The sequence below is a fragment of the Perca fluviatilis genome, chromosome 8 (genome assembly GCF_010015445.1).
Source record: "Perca fluviatilis chromosome 8, GENO_Pfluv_1.0, whole genome shotgun sequence".
Lineage (NCBI taxonomy): Eukaryota > Metazoa > Chordata > Actinopteri > Perciformes > Percidae > Perca > Perca fluviatilis.
In genome coordinates, this window is record NC_053119.1 from 17,640,418 (window position 1) to 17,658,922 (window position 18,505).

The following is an 18,505-nucleotide window of genomic DNA, read 5'->3' on the forward strand; positions in this document are numbered from 1 at the left end:
TTATTTCATGTTGTATAATTCTAATACTGTGACCTCAAGATAATCACAGTCTATTTACTGACTTCTTGATCATTGCTTTAATGTAGTCATCTGGCGTAAGAGGAGCATCACACTAAACTACACTATAAAGAGGCTCAAAGACTTGCATGTTTCATAGTTTTTCCCCATGAAGATAAAAAAGAAAAGAAAAAAAAGACAGGCATGAGCTTGGCGTCAGAGTTTGCGTGGAGTCTTATTTATTCAGGAAGAGGCAGGCAGAGAAAGACGCACATGTTCATTCCTCTGACAGCAACAAAGAGCCAATTGTAGGCTCCACCTGCCTGCGCAACCTCCAGTCTGCAGCTGACTGGGAGGGTCTGCGGCTAAATCGTTCTTTATCACCCCCACAGCTTCTCTGCGTCCCCTCCCACTTTGTCACGTGCACTTGCTCTCTACTCCCTTAGACAATTTGGGAGGGTTTATCAGTATGCAATGAGTGTGCCATAAGGGTGTTGAGATACAGAACCCAGACAAAGTAGGTGGTTCTAGTTTTGACTGGTCTCACAGCTCTCGTGTCTCGTGCCTCAAATTTCACAATACAGGAAATCCTCAAATGGGTCATACACTGAGCCAATCAGCCCGCCGCTCTTCCCTCTTCTTGTCCCGGCCAGCTGCGGTGGCCAAGCTCCCTCACATCAACGGTTATTACTGGCTGTCTTGAAGAAATTATCCAGAGACCTCATTACTCCTCTCCAGGCTGAGTCCTGCATGCAGCCAGCCATGCACACAAGGCCAATAAGCTCCATTTCAGTGACCTATCGAATCCAACTGTCACATCAATTAATAAATAAGATGTGATATTTGACCACAGTTATGTTAGTTAATAGAATCAGTCTGATATCCCACAGATGTGTCACTTTTCTGTCTCTATAGCCAGCTCCGGATACACCATCTGTCTCTAATGATTTTCTTCCCTGCTGCCTACAGCTAAACATGGCAGGTTCAGAAAGCCATGTGCCTCTAAATGAAAACTATTTTGTTCCCTGTGGTGGGTGTGAATGACCCTGAGAAACCCAGAAATTATGGGATCATCCTCAAGACACATCAGACCAAAACTAAAAAACTATTTAAGGTAAGAGTTTGAATGTTCATGTGTAACAAAAACGTGTGAAACCTCAGGCTCTTGTGAAAAGCAACTACAGAGGTGGACAAAATGACAGGAACACCTTAAAATGCAGTGCATTCAAAAATAACTTGAAACTACATATTAATTCAGCACTATGGCCAAATTTAAGGTGTGGTTTGTACTGTTGTCCAGATCCTTTACTTAATTAAAAGTAAAAATACCACACTGAAAATACTCCACTACATTTAAAAGTCCTGCACTTAAGTAAAAAAAATTAAAATAAAATAAAATGGCCCCTGCTGTCCAGTGTAAAGTAAACGTTTTATGAGCTCAAAAAAACAGCCCCATTTCCAGCAAATCCAAGTTTTATTTAGTTTAAGAAGTAGGAACATTTTCTCAAACTATGAAGGAACACTTCATATTTCAGTTTTATGAAAACAATCAAAGTCAAATGTGGAGATATTTTTTACTGCAGGAAGGGTATGTAACATTGTAATTTAAAAAGTAACTAGTAACTTAAGCTGTCAGACAAATGTAGTGGAGTTAAATGTACTATATTTAATATATAAAAGTATAAAGTTGCACACAATGGTAATACTCAAGTGATAATGTTTTCAGACTTTTTTCTTTCCAAACTTTTTTTTGTTGTTGGTGAATTACAGGATAAGTTTAACTCTTAAGGACTCTGGTCTCAAGTTGACATTGTTTTGTTAAAGGGGTCACAAGCCAAAAAGCCACTGGTTTAGATTAAATTACAGTTCGCTGTTAAGTACTAGTGTTGTTTAGTACACCCTCTGTTGGTCTATTTCATCACAAAATATACAGCAAAGCAGGAGGGGAGAATGACACACAAACACTCACATGTGGCAGACATGGGCCAGGAAAGTGCTGACCAGGCTCTCATGTTTACTGCAGATGTCCTTCTGAAACGAGCTTTTTAACCAGTCCTCGATGTTGCACACTTGCAGGACCCTGCTGGAGTACCAGCAAACTGTCAAGAAACGTAATGAGGGTCCCAGCACAAAGTTGTCCTTCGTCAGCTGACACGGGGAGCTGAAGTGAAGTAGAGTCCAGAGGCAAGGGTCCAGGAAGACTTCGCGCAGCTGATGACAGGTAAGAGACAAACTCCTCCGGCTGTCCTTGTCAAGGAAGGAGAAAAGGTGGAGGAGACATTCACCGTCGAGCTGGGTGAGATGCATGGTGAGCCGTCCCAAGACAGAAAGAAAAAGAGGCCTTGTCCCTGTGGTGGCAATAGGCCTGCTGGTAAGCAGCAACAATGCGCCTGCAGCCTGTATTGTGTGGCCCAGATACATGATGCCTCCTCAGGCACACGCTGGAGGCCTGCACATATAAGGTCGGGGAGTGTTGGCTATTTTGGGAAGACAACTGGCGTACACGGTCAAAGATGGAGGTGCCTGAGCCATACGCTCCCTCTCCATCTGTCATGGCTCTCAACAGGCGGCAAGCGCTGGACTGAGCCAGATGTTTACACTGGCCTGGCCTAGTTCTCAGATACGTACACACTGAGTGACAGCACACAAAAAACTGTGCAGTTTGACACTAAAAGGCTGTTTTCCCATTTGTATAATTGTTCAGTGCAGGAGAAGGAGTAGATGCCATTTTAAGAATCTTTAAATATGTAATTTAACTTTTTGTGGGGAAACCATATCAGACGCAAATTATTATTTGAAGCGGAGTATTTTTAAATGTCTTAAAACATGTCTGGGGGATCTTTAAGTTGTTTTTTGTGTGCCAATGCAATTCTGATAAAATATTTTAAAGATAGAGTTGGTGCAACAAATGAAAGATACTATTTTGTCTGCTCCATATAGGAAGGAGAAAATAATATGAAGATCAAATTAAAATATAATGCAATCCACTACAAGACCATCACAAAGTCAAATGAGTTGAGTTAGCCTCTGTGCACAGCATCAACAGCAATTAACATTAACATTTTTTACATTTGCAGTATTGAACCTGTTGTACAGGATTAAATGAAGGCCTATTAATAACAATACAACTTTAATAACCCACTTTTATGACCTTCCTGTATCACATACCAGGTAATTACATTACACAGCCTTATCATACCCTAACCTAAACCTGGCAAACCTTTCATGTGAGTGAAAGTCACAAGCACTAACAGCTTACGTAGGTCTGCCTGAAGGAACACGGTAAACTATGACTCACTGTGTGTGTTTGAAATCGCTCCATTAGAGTGCAGAGGACATACTGAGATGGCAACCCCCCCCCTCGCAAAATACCATTACATCCATGGCATCACTGAACACTACATTACCAGGTATGTCCTGTTCCCGTTGCTATCATCAATCTCTAAACAAAAATACAGGACATTGGGAAATGCCACTGTTGGAGAGGCTGATTACAGTCTGCACTCTATGACTCACTGTGTCATGATGTTCTTAACCAGACCACTGATCTGACAAACAAAAAAAGTAATGTGAGCTTATTATTAGCAGCTGTGATCTAGCCTCTCCATGAAGAAAATATAATGGGGGGGGCACGTGTGTCATAAATGGGGACAGACTAGCGAGCCCAGAGACACCTGTGAGCAGGCGAGGAAGAGCAGCTGTTCATCATCATACAGGAGTGCTTGTTCCTGCCTGAACGAGGAGGCTGACTGGCTGGCATGTTTCCCAAGGGGAGCTTTTATGTGTGTGTGTGTGTGTGGGCGGAAATGTTCGCTAAAGGGAAGAGGAAAACAACACAAAAAAAGCCTTACTAAAAATGTTGCTCTCTCTGCTTTAAGGTTGTACTTGGACATATCAAATGCTGTTTTCTATTACAAGACATAAGGGTGTTGGGGATAAACAATGTACCTTCTGGTGTGCATGTGTCCAGCTTGACATGTGAAAGAACGGTTACTAACATGTACATCAAATTGTGCAAATATGGTAAAATTGTTTTTATTTCAAATTGGCTTTCAAAGTTTAAAGCAACAGTATATGCTGAGAGAATTATAGGCATTGAAGCGCATTTTAGAGTTTTGTTTGTCTTTAATTTAGAGCTGCAACTTATTATTTTCATCATTAATGAATCTGCCAATTATTTTCCTGACTAATTGATTAAATGTTTAGTAACAAAAAGTAGTGAAAAATACACCATCACAATTTCCTAGAGCCCAAGATAGTCTTCAAATCAAATTTGTTTTTGTCTGAAGAGCTGTCTAAAACCCAGGCATAATAAGCAAGACAAGTACACAGTAAATGCTCACATTTAAGAAGCAAGAACCATTAAATGTTTGGTATTTGTGCTTCAGTAAGGACTTCAATGCCTAGTATATTATCAAAATAGTTGCAATTTTTGTTGACCTACTTATTGTTTCAGCTCTACAATAACTGACAATAACCCATCTTGTGCTGCAGTTTAATCCATCAAGCTGCAAACTAAAAACAGTGAACGCTAGTCAATTGTATAAACGTTTCAATATTTTTCTAGTTATTAAATTTGATAGTTCACAAATTTGAAACCTACAGCAGAATGCAAAGGTGAATCACAAATAAACTCCACTTGGACTTTAAGGGAGATTCTTCCTTATGAGACAATGTGGTGGCATTATTGTCTTATTATTATGTCTTTAGTAATTTAAATAATGGGAGCTTCAGCCACTTAAAAGATTACTAAAAGCAGACAGTAGCACCTAGTGGATCAGAAAAGGCAAGTTTTTTTTTTCCACGGATAAAAAAAATAAAATATTTGAAAAAGATTATCCATTGTATTTTGTCATGTTAACTTTGTCTGATACATGTTTTTAAAAAGACAAATTTACTCAGGGCCTGTTTCTAAACCCATTTCAGATCAACGTAAAATTACAAATTAAACTCCAGCATCAATACAGACATACAAAACTATTTAAAAACGATAATTTCTTTCACATTGGTTCTGGTCAAGAAGTTAAAACAACTTTCTAAAGCCCTAATTAGCACTTGTCAGTCAATAAATGCATTGCATTCTATATCCTAAAATCTTCCCAAAAACGGACCCAAACCAAATAAAAGGAAAACAATAAAACTCAATATTTTGATTACCAAATAAACATTTTGGAAAATCAACTGATTTCATAATTAAAACTTTGTTCATTATCTTAAACATATTGGCTACTCATATACAGAAAAAAAAAAAAATTAATCTATTTAAAATGAAATGAAGAAAAATGATTGAGCAGATGGTCTGAGATACTGACAGAATCTGATTGTGGAATGTATAGCTTGGCTGGCTTCCTCTCTTGCAGCCTTGTCTGAGGTATCCCGATCTGTCGCAGCCTCCACTGAAGCTTTGTCGGCCATGTCTTCACCCACATTTTCCAATGCAGCATTATCTGGGGCTGCCACGTCCTGGGTATTCATGTGTGAGGCTGGCACATCCATCAAAACCATGTCTGTGGCAACCGTGTCTGCTGCTGCAGCCTTGTCCTGAGCAACTGCTTCTGAGGGACCACTGTTCCTGGCCGATTTGTCTGAAGCCCCCTGTTCAGTCCTCTCCACGTAGAAGAGGATGTAGGCCTTGGCCTTCCTCACTGTGTCCTCATTGGTCAGAGTCACTGTGCTGTCGTTGAAGTGGTACCATCGACCCTCGTGGCTGCCATATGCTGTATAATGTCCTGATCCAACCCTGTGAACACAGACACACATATCGCCTTCTGCTGTCTGGCTTCTTACAAGACTACATTTATTGCTGCTGAAGTGAGAGGGACACATTCAGCTCTGCAGTGCAACATTGCCACCTAGAGGGCAAAAGGTAAAACAGCAGCAGTTTGATGAACAGTTATTGGCATATCTTAACGCATTTTTCAAGGAGTCTCAATTTTAATGCCTTTCAGAGTTTAGTGGCTACATGAATTGTTAAACTGCAGCTGTCCACAAGGCTTTTCTACAAAATTACATCTGAATGGTTTATACAGCAATTAGGTGACTGACAGCCAGCTTTGGTAAGGCAGAGCTGGTCGGCAGATGACAATGTTTAGATTCCTAGCTGAATGTTGATTTTTTTTTTTCTTCTCCAGCTGGTAATTGTGCTACCATGGAGACAAAAGCACATCTTGCATGCATCTGAACACATGATCATCTGTCAGCTGGAGGGGGGAAAACACCCATCGACCCCTAATACACACGTACGTGCGTGTATATATATATATATATATTTTTTTTTTTTTTGTTGTTTTTTTTTGTTTTTTGTTTTTCAACTTCTAAAAATAGGGATACTTCATCTACTCACCCAGATCCATGATGCACTACGACAGCAACAAGGTCATACAGGCAGCTTTCCGGTAATGAATTATCTGGCTGCAAACATAAAAAAGACAAGATACTTCTTTTCTAGGCTCTCAATTCCATCCAAAACATCATTCCTCAAAGATTTACAAGTTAAAGGAGACACTTAGCAGCTGGACATGTATGCAAGCCAGAGGTCTCAGACATAAAAGTCAGAAAGGTTTCACATGAAAATGATGGTATTCTTAAATTCCCAAAAACCTTGGTGGTTACAGAGTCAGCACGACAGGAGGTTCACACCCGTTTCATACAAGGACGAGAGGCTCCACCAACTCCAAAACGATAAAACTTAAAGAATGACAACAAACAGGAATCATTTCAAGGGAAACTCAAGTTTACACTACAACCCCCGCTCAGAGTTTAACAGATAACAGAATTGCTGTCGAACAGTGTTCACTGGAGGCATCAGTTTAGACACTTCAGAGGGTAAACACTCGGACCTCTCTCAGTAACACTCGGACCTTTGATCATAGACTGTAAAAATGACGGACAAAGCTTCCGGGCCTGAAAAGTGAAGCCAATGCGGAAGTGCCTTAAACCTGCATTCTTAACTCTTCTTGTAATTTACAGCAGGGGGCGATTCCACTGGTTGCAAAAAGAAGTCTGTTACTATAGAAGTCCATGAGAAAATAACCCTTTTCCTCACTTGATTTATTACCTCATTAAACATTTTCTGGTTGTCAACTCGCAAAACATTTTTTTTTCTGTGGATATAAATCCATCATCAGCTGACTAAGAGGACAATTCAGTTCAACTAAATCACCAGTTTGGCAAAGGAGCAATTGTAATTTATGTATATAAAAAGACTATCTATATTTTAAAGTCAGTTCTTCATGCTGTCTGCGGCTCCTCCAGTGCCCAACAATGCAGCCATTTTAGTTCATATTGCACATGCATTGTCTAGCATTTTGCTTGAGATCTTTCCATGGTGTGACTAGTGTCTTGATTCATTTTTCAGTTACCAAACCATACCTCTTCATTACGAAGGTTTGAATTTAGCACAAGCACTCTAAGTTCTTGTGGTATTGTGGTGTTGCCTAGAAGTATAACTGAGGTAATGTAAACTATGAACATTACGCCAAACTTGTATTTCTCCTGGAATTTTAATAACATCAGACATAGAAAGCGGGGATGGCTTATTAATACAAGTTTTTGTGAGGATGTTTATTTATTTTGCAAAACTGCAGCTAATTTTGAAAGAGCACAGCTGGCCTCTGACTTGTTAGTGACTTACTGTGGCAGTAGTGTGGCCTATGCCGAGCCAGAATTGTTTCCTGACTAAACTGCAGCACTTCCACTTTCATATATGCATTATTCCTTATTATTCATTTTTAGACTGATTTCAAATGAACAATTTAAAAACTATATTGTGAAATTCTGTGATTTTTCTTTTTTCAGCTCACCTCAAGTAAGTAGCCTCTCATGTCCATGCCTTTCAGTGGAAATTCCACATAGGTATCCACCTTGTTTCTCAAAAAGGCCGTCCAGTGAAACCTTTTAAGGTGCAGACACAAAACCTAATAATATAGGAAATAAAACCAATTATACCCAAACACAACATTTTCCCAACTACTTTACTTGCATGCAATAAACTTTTTCAAATAGTAAAAAAGTAAATTGTTAATAAAAAGGATTGAGAATTTCTGTCTCTACCTTTGGCAGCTTCTGGATCCAGAACTTCTTTGTGGATTTCTGTCGCTTTTTACACTTATGGCAATAGTACAGCTCTGTTTCATCAAGTTCTTCCAGGTCAGTGAAGCTACGTACGCAGTCTAAAACAAAAACAAAATAATAGAAAATGGGACCATTAATTTCAGGAGTACAGAATTAGAAACTAAAACTGCCACCAAAAAAAATTAAAAACAGTCTAATGAGTCATTACCTCTGACAGTGGAAAACTTACCACGTAAAGTGCAGGTCGGCCCTGGCTCCTGGTCCTTACTTCTCTTTTGTCTGAACTGGCTGGGAATGTCCAAAGACAGATCTGAGTGAACAAGAGTGAAAATAAATTATCTCATACCTCTTAGCGCTTTAATTATATGTCCTGTTTGCATTCTCGCTTTTTCATAAAAAAAAAAAAAAAAAAAAAGGAGAAAAGAGTTGTGTTTTTTCCCCCACTTGCTGTATCTGGCTGTTCACTAACAAAGGCTGTTGTCTTACCAAGAAATGGATCAAACTTCCGAGATTCTGTTCCACATATCAGGCAGTTGACTTCATTCTGAAGTATGCCACCAAAATTGGATGTGACAACACTGGCAGTCCCATTTCTGTTCAACAAAAAGCAGTTTTAATTATGGCTGTCAATCGATTAAAATATTGAATCGCATGAATATCCATAGTTAACTTACAATTGATCACAAATTAATCACATTTTTATCTGTTCTAAATGTACTTTAAAATTTGGATATTTTTTCACATTTTTAATTGCTCTTAACATGGGGGCGAACAATGTTTTTTTGTGAGCCTTTATTTTCCCACATGTGAGGTGCATATACCTCACATGTGGGAAAATAAAGGCTCACAAAAACATCCCTTTCTACTAAGTAGGATCAAAGCAGGGGAATAAAAAAAAAAAAAGGTGTGAGAGAAACTGTGACTTGGTGGAGGCATATGCTGGAACGGGAGTTGCCTGGCCGCTGCAATCATGTTGCGTGCACCATCAGTGGTAAGTGTGCCGACTATGTTCAATGTCCCACTGTCTGGCTACTTGCAGAAAGTGCTCGGCGCACGCGTCTGCGAAATGCCTCCCCTCTATCTTCAAATAAAATCAACTGGGAAACACATTCAACAAATATTGTAAGTTTGCAAGGGCTTACATGCAGCATTTGCCTTCTGCAGTGGAGAGTCTGACCCCATCCTGAGGCGAGAGTGAATGAGACGCCCCATTGCGACTGTACTGGAGCTCCCTGTGGAGGTGGTCCAGCAGGTAACGCATGAACTCATGTGCATCCTGCTGCTGATAGCCCCTGGACACAAAAACACAGATTTAAATGGCAGCATGACAAATCACAATAGTTTCAGTCTGTGATGCATAATGCATCTTCGATAATATCTTAACTATAATATGCTACACTTGAAGAAATATTTCGATTCAAATCCAGCTCTGTGCCATCTTACTGTGGGCATTGTATGCTGGTTTAAAATCGGCGAGTATCCCTTTAAGCAAATTGACAGAAAACAGAACTAAGAAGTAAACAGTTTATTGCTCAGCATAATGAGCTTAATTCTGGCAAATACTCTGTGTATGTTGACATACCTGAAACTTGGCATGATTTTCCATATAGCATAAAATAAGGAGTCTGGACTGAAGGCCGTCTGGCTTCCTTGCCACAGGGAACATAGGGTTTTCCTGAACTCCTCCACCAAAGACCTGTTCAACATAAAGCAACCCTGTTACCCCGCTGCACAACCGGGGACAATCAACATCTTAAGCCCGTCTAATACTCTATGTGTAAAACTAAGTTTACATAAGACACAAATACTTAAAAATACTGGACACACAAACAACCTTGTGTCAGATTACATTACAATGTACAGTGTTTTTTTCTGGTCATTCATTGTAGTAGTGCAGTGCCCGTTCAAAACAGGCCTGTTTGGAATGGGATGATTGCTTGGCCTCCTGTATTTCTCCAGAACCATTGTACTCCCAAAATTACTTACATAAGACCCCCAAAGCACATAATATGCAACCGTAGGCCTATACTACTGACTTACTATGTACTTGTTCTTCAGTAGAAAACATTTACCTGACAGAGAACGTTGCAGATTCAGGTTCTACTCACAAAATGCCACAATTAAAAATGTGATGCATTTACTATCCAGCATTATATAGGAGTTGAAAATGTCCACCTTGAAGTACATTGTGCTGATAGTGCCTCTCTAAGAAAATATTTCTGAAACAGTCATCTTCCATGATCACTGACAAATAACAATTTTGTAAATTTTATATTTGCTGAAAGTAATTGTTAGATCAATGCACTCAGCCCTTAAATCCTCCCTCCTACAGAAGAGGACCTTACACACTGTTGTCCCCTTGGCTTCGGGTGTGGTACATCCTTCTTCCTGCCGTCTTACCACTGCGTAGAGCCACTGCAGGCAACTCCTTGAAATAACAGCTGAACTGCTCGATGTTGCTGTCAAAGAAACATTATTTTGTGATAACAGTTTTGACACCTGAAATTAGCAAAAAATATAACCGGCAGGAACATCCGTAAATAACCGTGAGTGGCCTAAGTACACTGTGTTAGAAAGGAACGGAGTACATTACTAAAAAGCCCTTTAGATATAAGATGTTTTTGCTTTTTATTGCAGATAAAGCAAGTCTATATTACATTATTGCTGTCCCTTATCCAAATCATGCCAGTTTTTTTTTTAGATTTACTGACTCAATGAATTGCTTATTGACTTTTTTTTTTAATGGGGAAACCAGTGTTGCCATGCAAGGATAATATAAATACAACTATTATGCAACTAGAAATTCACAGCCACCAGTTAGCTTTATAATAAAAGGTAAATTTGAAGTTCATACAAATTGATTTTATGACTGAAAACTAATGGCTGCCTGGAAATTAGGAAAACTGATTGTTTATTTCAAGAATCTATGGCATGCTTTGGTAAATGGCCAGCAGTACTATGGAAATGTATTTGCTATAAAAAGGTTAATGTGAAAACGCACCAGTCCTTTGGGAAACAGAAACAATGTGTGTGTTGGCTGGGAAATCTATCCTTTGACTGTGTCTTGTTTCCAAGCACCCTGTGTGATTCCCCTGACTGCGCCCAAGACTATTAATAAAGGATGACTGGTCGTGGGGCCCTGGGTCTACAGGGGCAGAGCTACTGATCATGCCACAAACCCAGTTTACCAACAACATTCTTCATTTTCAGCGCAGAGCCTTACCTAAGGGATTGTAGAATTGCATTCATGAAGCAAGTGTTGCCTAAATTCCGCAGGCCTGTAGCACCTAAAGCCGCCCCATCCTGACAGAAAGAAGAAATGCATAAAGATATACATTCAATTTACCTTTTTTATTAAAAAAAACAAAAACATGACTAAACAATGTGGAGTGGCTGCAATGTACAGCAGCTTCTTTAAAACATTTTTTAAAATAAATCAGAATATTTTCAGCCACTTACAATGTCTTTCAACAACTTTCCGTCTGGAGCTGGGCTTTCCTGGAGTTTTCTTTTCCTCTGTCTGTCACCCATCAGTGCTGAGCTTTAAGAGGGAAAAACATTTTATTTTGGACACTAATCACATATTGAGCATTAGGGATGTAAGAAAAAAAAATAAATCAATACACTTGAGTATCGCAATATTTTATTTTGCAATAGTGTATTGATTTTCAAAAACGCAATATCGAATAAAAAAAAAATAAGACAGTGGTTCACGTTTATGTTGTGTTTAAACCCCCTACCGCTAGATGGCTATTCTGAGACGCACCACTAGTGTCCCTGCCTAACAGTGCCTAGCAGTGCCTGACTTTTTTGATAGAAGATAACAATGTAGCTATGACTGAACTTTGGCCTACTTTAGCATATCAAAATCTGCTCACTAAGGCTACGTTCACACCGCAAGTCTTAATGCCTGATTCAGATTTTTTGCTCAGATCCGATTTTTTGTTTGGCTGTTCACATGACCTTTTAAAATGTGGCCTATATCAGATTCCAGTGTGAACTGTTTGCGGTTTTGAAATGACCCGCATGCGCAAAAGAACACTAACAATGACATCAGACGCAGCACGCTGTTGCACTAAAGTTAGGGAGGTTATGGAGGAAGTCAGCATTTTCGCTTTTATTTTTATTTATTTTTTATTAAAATGTTTGTGTAATGGCAGCCATAACATTAATGCGCAGGTGCTGAGGAGGAGAAGACTGAAGAGAAAGAGTGACAAATTTGCGGGGTTATGACTGCCAATTTGCACGTCAGGACCGCTACGGGCCTCCACCACTCTGGCTTCGCCCTCGCAAACGCTCCACCTCCCCGGCGGTGCGGCGACTCGGGCCGGTGGTGCGCCCGACCCCGAGGGACCGGGATCCCACCTCAGCCGGCGCACTTTCATTGCACCACGGGGCGACCACGGGGCGACCCCGACTTGCGAGCGCGTTAAACTCCTTGGTCCATGTTTACAGGCGGGTCTGGGGGAGTTGCCGACATCACCTTTTTATCCCCGCCCTGGCGATGCGACGCGCACTGGAAGCAGGGGGCCCCACCCCTCCCCGCGGGGAGAGAGGGCGCAGCAAGTTTTTTTTTTTGGTAAAAGTCACATCAAATCCGCCTTGGCTGTTCACACTGCGGTCGCATTGAAAAAAATCAGATCTGGGTCGGATTCAGGACCACATATGGAAGTGGCCTGAATCTGATCTGAAAAAATCTGATCTGGGCTAGATTTGAGTGTTCACACTACTTCTGAAGAAGCCTGACCTGGTCACTTGACCCCAAAAAAAAAATCGGATTTGGGCCACTTTGGCCTGCAGTCTGAACGTAGCCTAAGAACCTGTGAACCACAATCCCAAACTGGCAGTTTGATTTTCTGTGTACTGAATTGTTTACCATCATGTCTTTTTTTAAATATTAGTTTTTCTAAAATTATACTTAAAAAAATCCCAATATATCGCCTTACGCACAGTATCGAAATATATTGCAATATATTGAATCGTGACCGATTTATCGTGATACGTATCCTATCGCCAGTATGCCAATACACAGCCCTATTGAGCATGTTGGGAAACATTTTTTGCATGCATCTTTCTGATTTTTTGGGGCAGATACATCTTAAATTGGCCTTTTTAGTCAAACACTGTCAAACTACCAAGACTAATGTTACATTTGAAATAGTTATACACATACTTTGACATGTGTAATGAGGATAGAGTTAAACAACAAAACAAAAACATATTTAAAGACTTTATTCTTGAGATTTGTACTTACTTTTCTAAACTCTGCAGATGTTCCCTAACTTTCTGCACCTGCCCAAGTTTGGTGTCATTGACAACAAAGTCATCACATCTGTAACTATAAAATCCACATTAGTCAAGACACATACATATAAAAAAAGTAATGCACTTATTGAGATTTGGACCCATTAAACTTTGCATAAGAATTGCTGTATTGTTTCACCGTGGTAGCATGCAACATTTAACCATGTGTAAATGTGGCAGGAGGTATTTTCATCAAATACTTCTCAATATAGTTCATAATATTTGGATCACCGTTTTTTGCTTGTAATTAGCACGTAATCATTTTGTGGCAGAAGAATGTTGGATCACTTACAAAGTAACTGATTAGCTTCACGATGATGATATAAAGAAACATTTGGTTCCCATTACCACACCATAACAATCCTTTAACTGTTTTTATGACTGTACTTTTGCAGGCCCCACAGTGAGTCACAGATTGTAGAAATAGGTTGAATGACACTTACCAAAATATGCTGTAGTTGCTGCAGTCCATGCAGACCGAATGATGGGATTTCTCTTTTTCCTGTTTCTCACCCTTCTTTTGACTACTGCAAACGACTTGGCTGTCTTCAAAGTGTTTCTTTGCATGTCCACTGACGTATCTATGTAGTCAGAGATTACTTTATAACACACAACATCTGGAACTACCAGAAAATAATTAATTTAAAACAGGTATTGGTCTAAATTTTGCTCACAAAATTTAAAAAAACCCCAAAAAATGTTTTTCCAAAAACAACAACCCCCCCCCCACCAACCCAGCCATCTATTATTCTAATAAAAAAAATTTCTTCTTCTCACTGATGATCTTTGAAAACCCCAGAGTATTGACAGTCAATCTTGGCCTACATTCCTTTGTCCAATCAAAGATGGTAACTGGAAATTACATTTTTCCTTGTTTGATTAGATAAGATTAAAAGAGTCTTTGAGGATTCTGGAAATACTTACAAAACAGTGTTAAGTCTTGGTAAATATCATGTTTTTTAAATACTGACCAAGAATAAAACAGATGCTTAGCTCTGTGACTTAAATGAAAGTATAGTATACAAGAAGCAGAAACTGGGGTTAGCCTGTACTATCCTAATACAATCGCAGCACTGTGAGAATGCTTTATCCAAATACTTAATGTGTATGTTGTTAACCTCAGGTTTTAAGGGCCATTTTTATACACAGACAGGTAACACTGACCAACTTCTGTAGACTAAAAACCTTCATGTGTGTATTGCAGCCATTACATGGTTGTATGCAGTGGTGCCCAAACATGTGAATGACCCCTAAACTGATTAAAATTAGACCACTGACCCCTATTTAATACAATTTTATCCCAGGGCCCCCCATCTGATAGGATTTTTGATTTAAGATGTCTTATTAAAGAAAGTATATGAAACCCATGACCAAAAGAGTCCTACATCCTGTAATTGTGTTACTTATGGATGGAATTACAGTAAAAAAAAAAAAAGAAAATGTAGTGAAAAAATATTTCATTTTTTGCTGTGGACCCCCTAGAACCCCCTGAAGGACCCCTGTGTGGGAATCAATGGTATACTTGACTTAAAAGGACTGAGACACACCAGAGCATTAGTTAAGTTCGTAGTTTGGTATGTTTGCTACTCTGAGCACAGCTTTAGTTGCCAACAAATCGACAACAACTTACCTTCCGCAATGGACCATCAGACAGGTAAGGCAAATCCATGGACTTTTATTAGACCTGCAAACTGGAGATTAAAGATTAAGTCTCAATTAAGAAATGTAACGTTACATTTTAAGAAGACAATGTATTGGTGTTTTGCTTTTGCAGGGGTTAAAACAAGAAACCATTTGTGACCCTGAAATGCTGCCCTGGAGGAAATGCGTACTTTGTATTGAATAAAGTTTTATATAAATGTAAAACTGCACCATGCCCTGCTTTAATGGACCTTTCCTTTGTGTGTTGACTGTTAATTGTGATCTGCCCTTGTGATATCTGTTGTGCTGCGGACATGTAGCTACATTATCTATCTAGCTTGACACGCATGTGGCAGTATCGGCGCCAGCTAAGGCTTGGATCAAAATGATTGTGCGCACACACAGTAAAGTATGTATCCACTAATGTCGATTTTAGTAAAGTTAAATGAAAGAATGACAAACACTTCTCTTACCGTTGCAACACCAGGAAGACGGAGTACCGTTAGGAAACCTAGAGGTATCGATAGGACAGCTCACGTTTGAGTTCAGATGAGGGCACTCCATCAGTTCACACAATTCTGAGTAAGTCAGCTAGCTAGCCAACACTACCACACCAACGGTAAGAGGGAAAAGGCAGCTAACAATAGGTAGCCAATTAACCTATACTAGCTAGCTAACGTTACTTCTCCTCGCAAACGCACGTTTTCCTGTCTTTGCTGACGCTAACACGTTTGGTAGTTGTTATATTTCTTGCATAATTTCAGGGTACAACAGTTTACAGAAAAAAAAGGTAATGCCGTTTCCACCCTGATATATTGTAAGTTAAAATAGTAACGTTATCTTTGGTGTAAGGTACTAGCTAGATAACTGCTGGCGTTTGCCTCACAGACAAATGAAAATAACTTGAGGAAGTGACGTTGTATCTGCCGGCTCGGCCAGAATCTTTGGCCAACTATAAAACAAAGATGAAACAGCTTCTGTGAGTTACGTTTGACTACTTCCTACTTCGCTTACACTCCTATGACCGCTTAGATACTGTAGGTGCCTCATATTTCGGTTGGCAGTCTTTTAAGTTTTTTAATTGCATTTATACGTATATCTACTGGGAAGCTCTACTATTTAACCTAATTAAGCCATGTTGTGAGACATAACTTTTAGAAGTGTCATCGTGTCACGCATGCGTAGTAGCTAGTCACTGCCTCGCTTCGGATAACAGTTTTTTTTCTTCTTTTTCCCCCAAAAACATTATTATTTAATTACAAATACAGTAGCACGAGGAACACAGTAAATGACAATAACGAAGCTATACATCCATGGTTTCCATAGACAGTGAAATAAATGGACCCAGCGACACCAATAGACTTCGACGGTGACCAGTGAAGTCAATTAGACATAGACAGTGAAAGAAATGGACACGCCGACGCCACCGTGCATGGACATCGGAAAAACATTTTTCCGAGTGAAAACGTCATCATTCACGTCACTTCCTGTGGGAATCAGAGGTGGGGAAACTCGGGCTAGATTTTGCCTATGGATTTTGCTAACCGAGTTTCCCAGTTGGTGACGCGTTATTGACAACTGACGTTTGATGTAGGCGACTTTTCACTGAACATATGTCACTGACAATAAACTGTTTATTATGGACAAATGCCTCTGCCAAGAAACATACACAGACATAACATGTTTCAAATTATTCATAAATAGGCCCATGTATAAAAAAAACAACAACACCTTATCCGTGTCCTTTTCGTTCGTTGTCCTGCAGATAACACAAACAAACACCTGTCCATGATGTGCTGTTTCCATGCTCGTATAAGAGAACAGCAGCAAGTTATTGTGGCCTCCATGTTCAGTGAACCAAAGTCATCAAACGTCAGTTGTCAACAACGTGTCACCAACTGGGAAACTCGGTTAGCAAAATCTAGCCCGAGTTTCCCACCTCTGATTCCCACAGGAAGTGACGTGAATGATGACGTTTTCACTCGGAAATTCTTTTTCCGATGTCCATGAACGCACATAAGTCTTCTGGTAGGTAGCTGTGCCAAGAGAAATTCATAGACAGTAAAATAAGTGGCTGGAATTGACTTTAAAATATACTTTTTGATTGGAATCGTGAGTAGCCTATTCTGCAGTTCTTAGTAACGTTAAACATTTCACCATATAACATTCCAACATATAATTGTGGGTTGAATTGTGAGTGTTAAATCATGTAAGTTAGGCTAATAAATCATGGTCAAAAACACTTGAACAGAACGTTTTTCTTTATTTCATATTAGGTTATGTAGGCTAGGACATGTTGTAGATGGCTTCCAACCATGATGAAAGGGATCACATTCATCTTAAAGCGTAGATCTGTAAATAAATAAAGGAATAACATTAACCGCGATTGACATTGAGATGTTTTTTTTTTTCATTGCCTGTATAATTTCCCCATCCCCGTGAATATAGGTACTTGTTACCCCTACTTCATTATTTAACAACATACTTTTCTTAAAATATCCTAGTTGTTCGTGGATAAATGTTACTTCATATGAATTCACTTGCCACATACCGAAGTATTTCCAATCCATCAAAATGTTGCTGAAATATTTTGTTACGATGCCTTTCATGGACTCTCTATGGGCTTCTCCCTTGACTGTATGCCTCCACGTCCCCCCGATTGCCTGCGAGCTTCTCCTGACTATGGTAATGGTGCGTTCTTTTTGTCTTGTAATCGCGACTAGTAGCTCGAGTGTGATGTCACATCCATGTCGAAAAAAAAATAACTTGTTGTTGCGTTCTTTTTGTCACACAATACTACGCGTCGGAGAAAAGATGGAGTTTTGTAACATTTTTAGTAACATTTTGGATTCTATTCACCCAGTTATTGACATATTACACAAATATATTTCACAGTTTGATACATGAAAATTTCGTTTTGATTAACGTTAACGTTAGGCTACTGCTCTGCTTTCTGCTCAAGACTCGGCTTAAAGCCATTGTTGTCATATAGCAACCGAGCGTCTCTAGCCAATTTCAGCTGCACAAGCTACAAAATAACTAATTAGGCGGTATTTAACTCATAATAAGACTGTAGCGACATACCTATAGGTAGCAGTATACAGTGCTATGTGTACGACTTCTTCATTTGGTTACAACAACGACAAAAGTGCTTAAAATTGTAGAAAACCACAATGTTTACTACGTGTGATGCACAATGTAGCCATCTTTGAAAGTGAACTCGGGGTCCTCTGAGTTCAGACGACTTGACGAGTTGTATATACGACCTCGGTGGCGCACCATAATTTATCTACTGTGCGACAGAAAGTCGCGTGGTCATGACGCAATCGTTAGCCTATTTTTACAAAAACGGCTGCTCCATAACGTGAAACACAAGGTAATGGAGCCTTTTATACACTGTCGTGTTTCTTTAGAAATAAACAATGGACAAATAGAGTCTTTAAATGCTTCAGATGTAAAGTTATTCGCTGTCAAAGTGACGCCAAAATGA

General features: G+C 39.5%; 2 protein-coding genes across 2 annotated transcripts in view; both read right to left on the reverse strand.

Moving 5' to 3' along the window:
• fbxl22 (F-box and leucine-rich repeat protein 22) overlaps window positions 1-5,101 on the reverse strand; it is a 19,508-nt gene extending 14,407 nt beyond the window's left edge. Inside the window, exon 1 of the mRNA XM_039807414.1 lies at window positions 1,967-5,101. Within this exon, the coding sequence (XP_039663348.1) occupies window positions 1,967-2,418 (452 nt within the window). The 5' untranslated portion in view covers window positions 2,419-5,101. The remainder of the gene's footprint in view (window positions 1-1,966) is intronic.
• Window positions 2,428-15,941, reverse strand: usp3 (ubiquitin specific peptidase 3). The gene is made up of 17 exons (XM_039808188.1): window positions 15,489-15,941; window positions 15,005-15,065; window positions 13,818-13,955; window positions 13,325-13,408; window positions 11,530-11,611; window positions 11,294-11,373; window positions 10,416-10,529; window positions 9,653-9,766; window positions 9,213-9,362; window positions 8,557-8,663; window positions 8,300-8,380; window positions 8,050-8,168; window positions 7,800-7,913; window positions 6,341-6,408; window positions 5,310-5,737; window positions 2,532-2,628; window positions 2,428-2,446 (listed from the first exon to the last, which is right to left on the reverse strand). The coding sequence occupies exons 1-17, from the start codon at window positions 15,577-15,579 to the stop codon at window positions 2,428-2,430; spliced, it is 1,947 nt and encodes a 648-aa protein (XP_039664122.1). The 5' UTR covers window positions 15,580-15,941.
• Window positions 15,942-18,505: the final 2,564 nt, after the last annotated feature.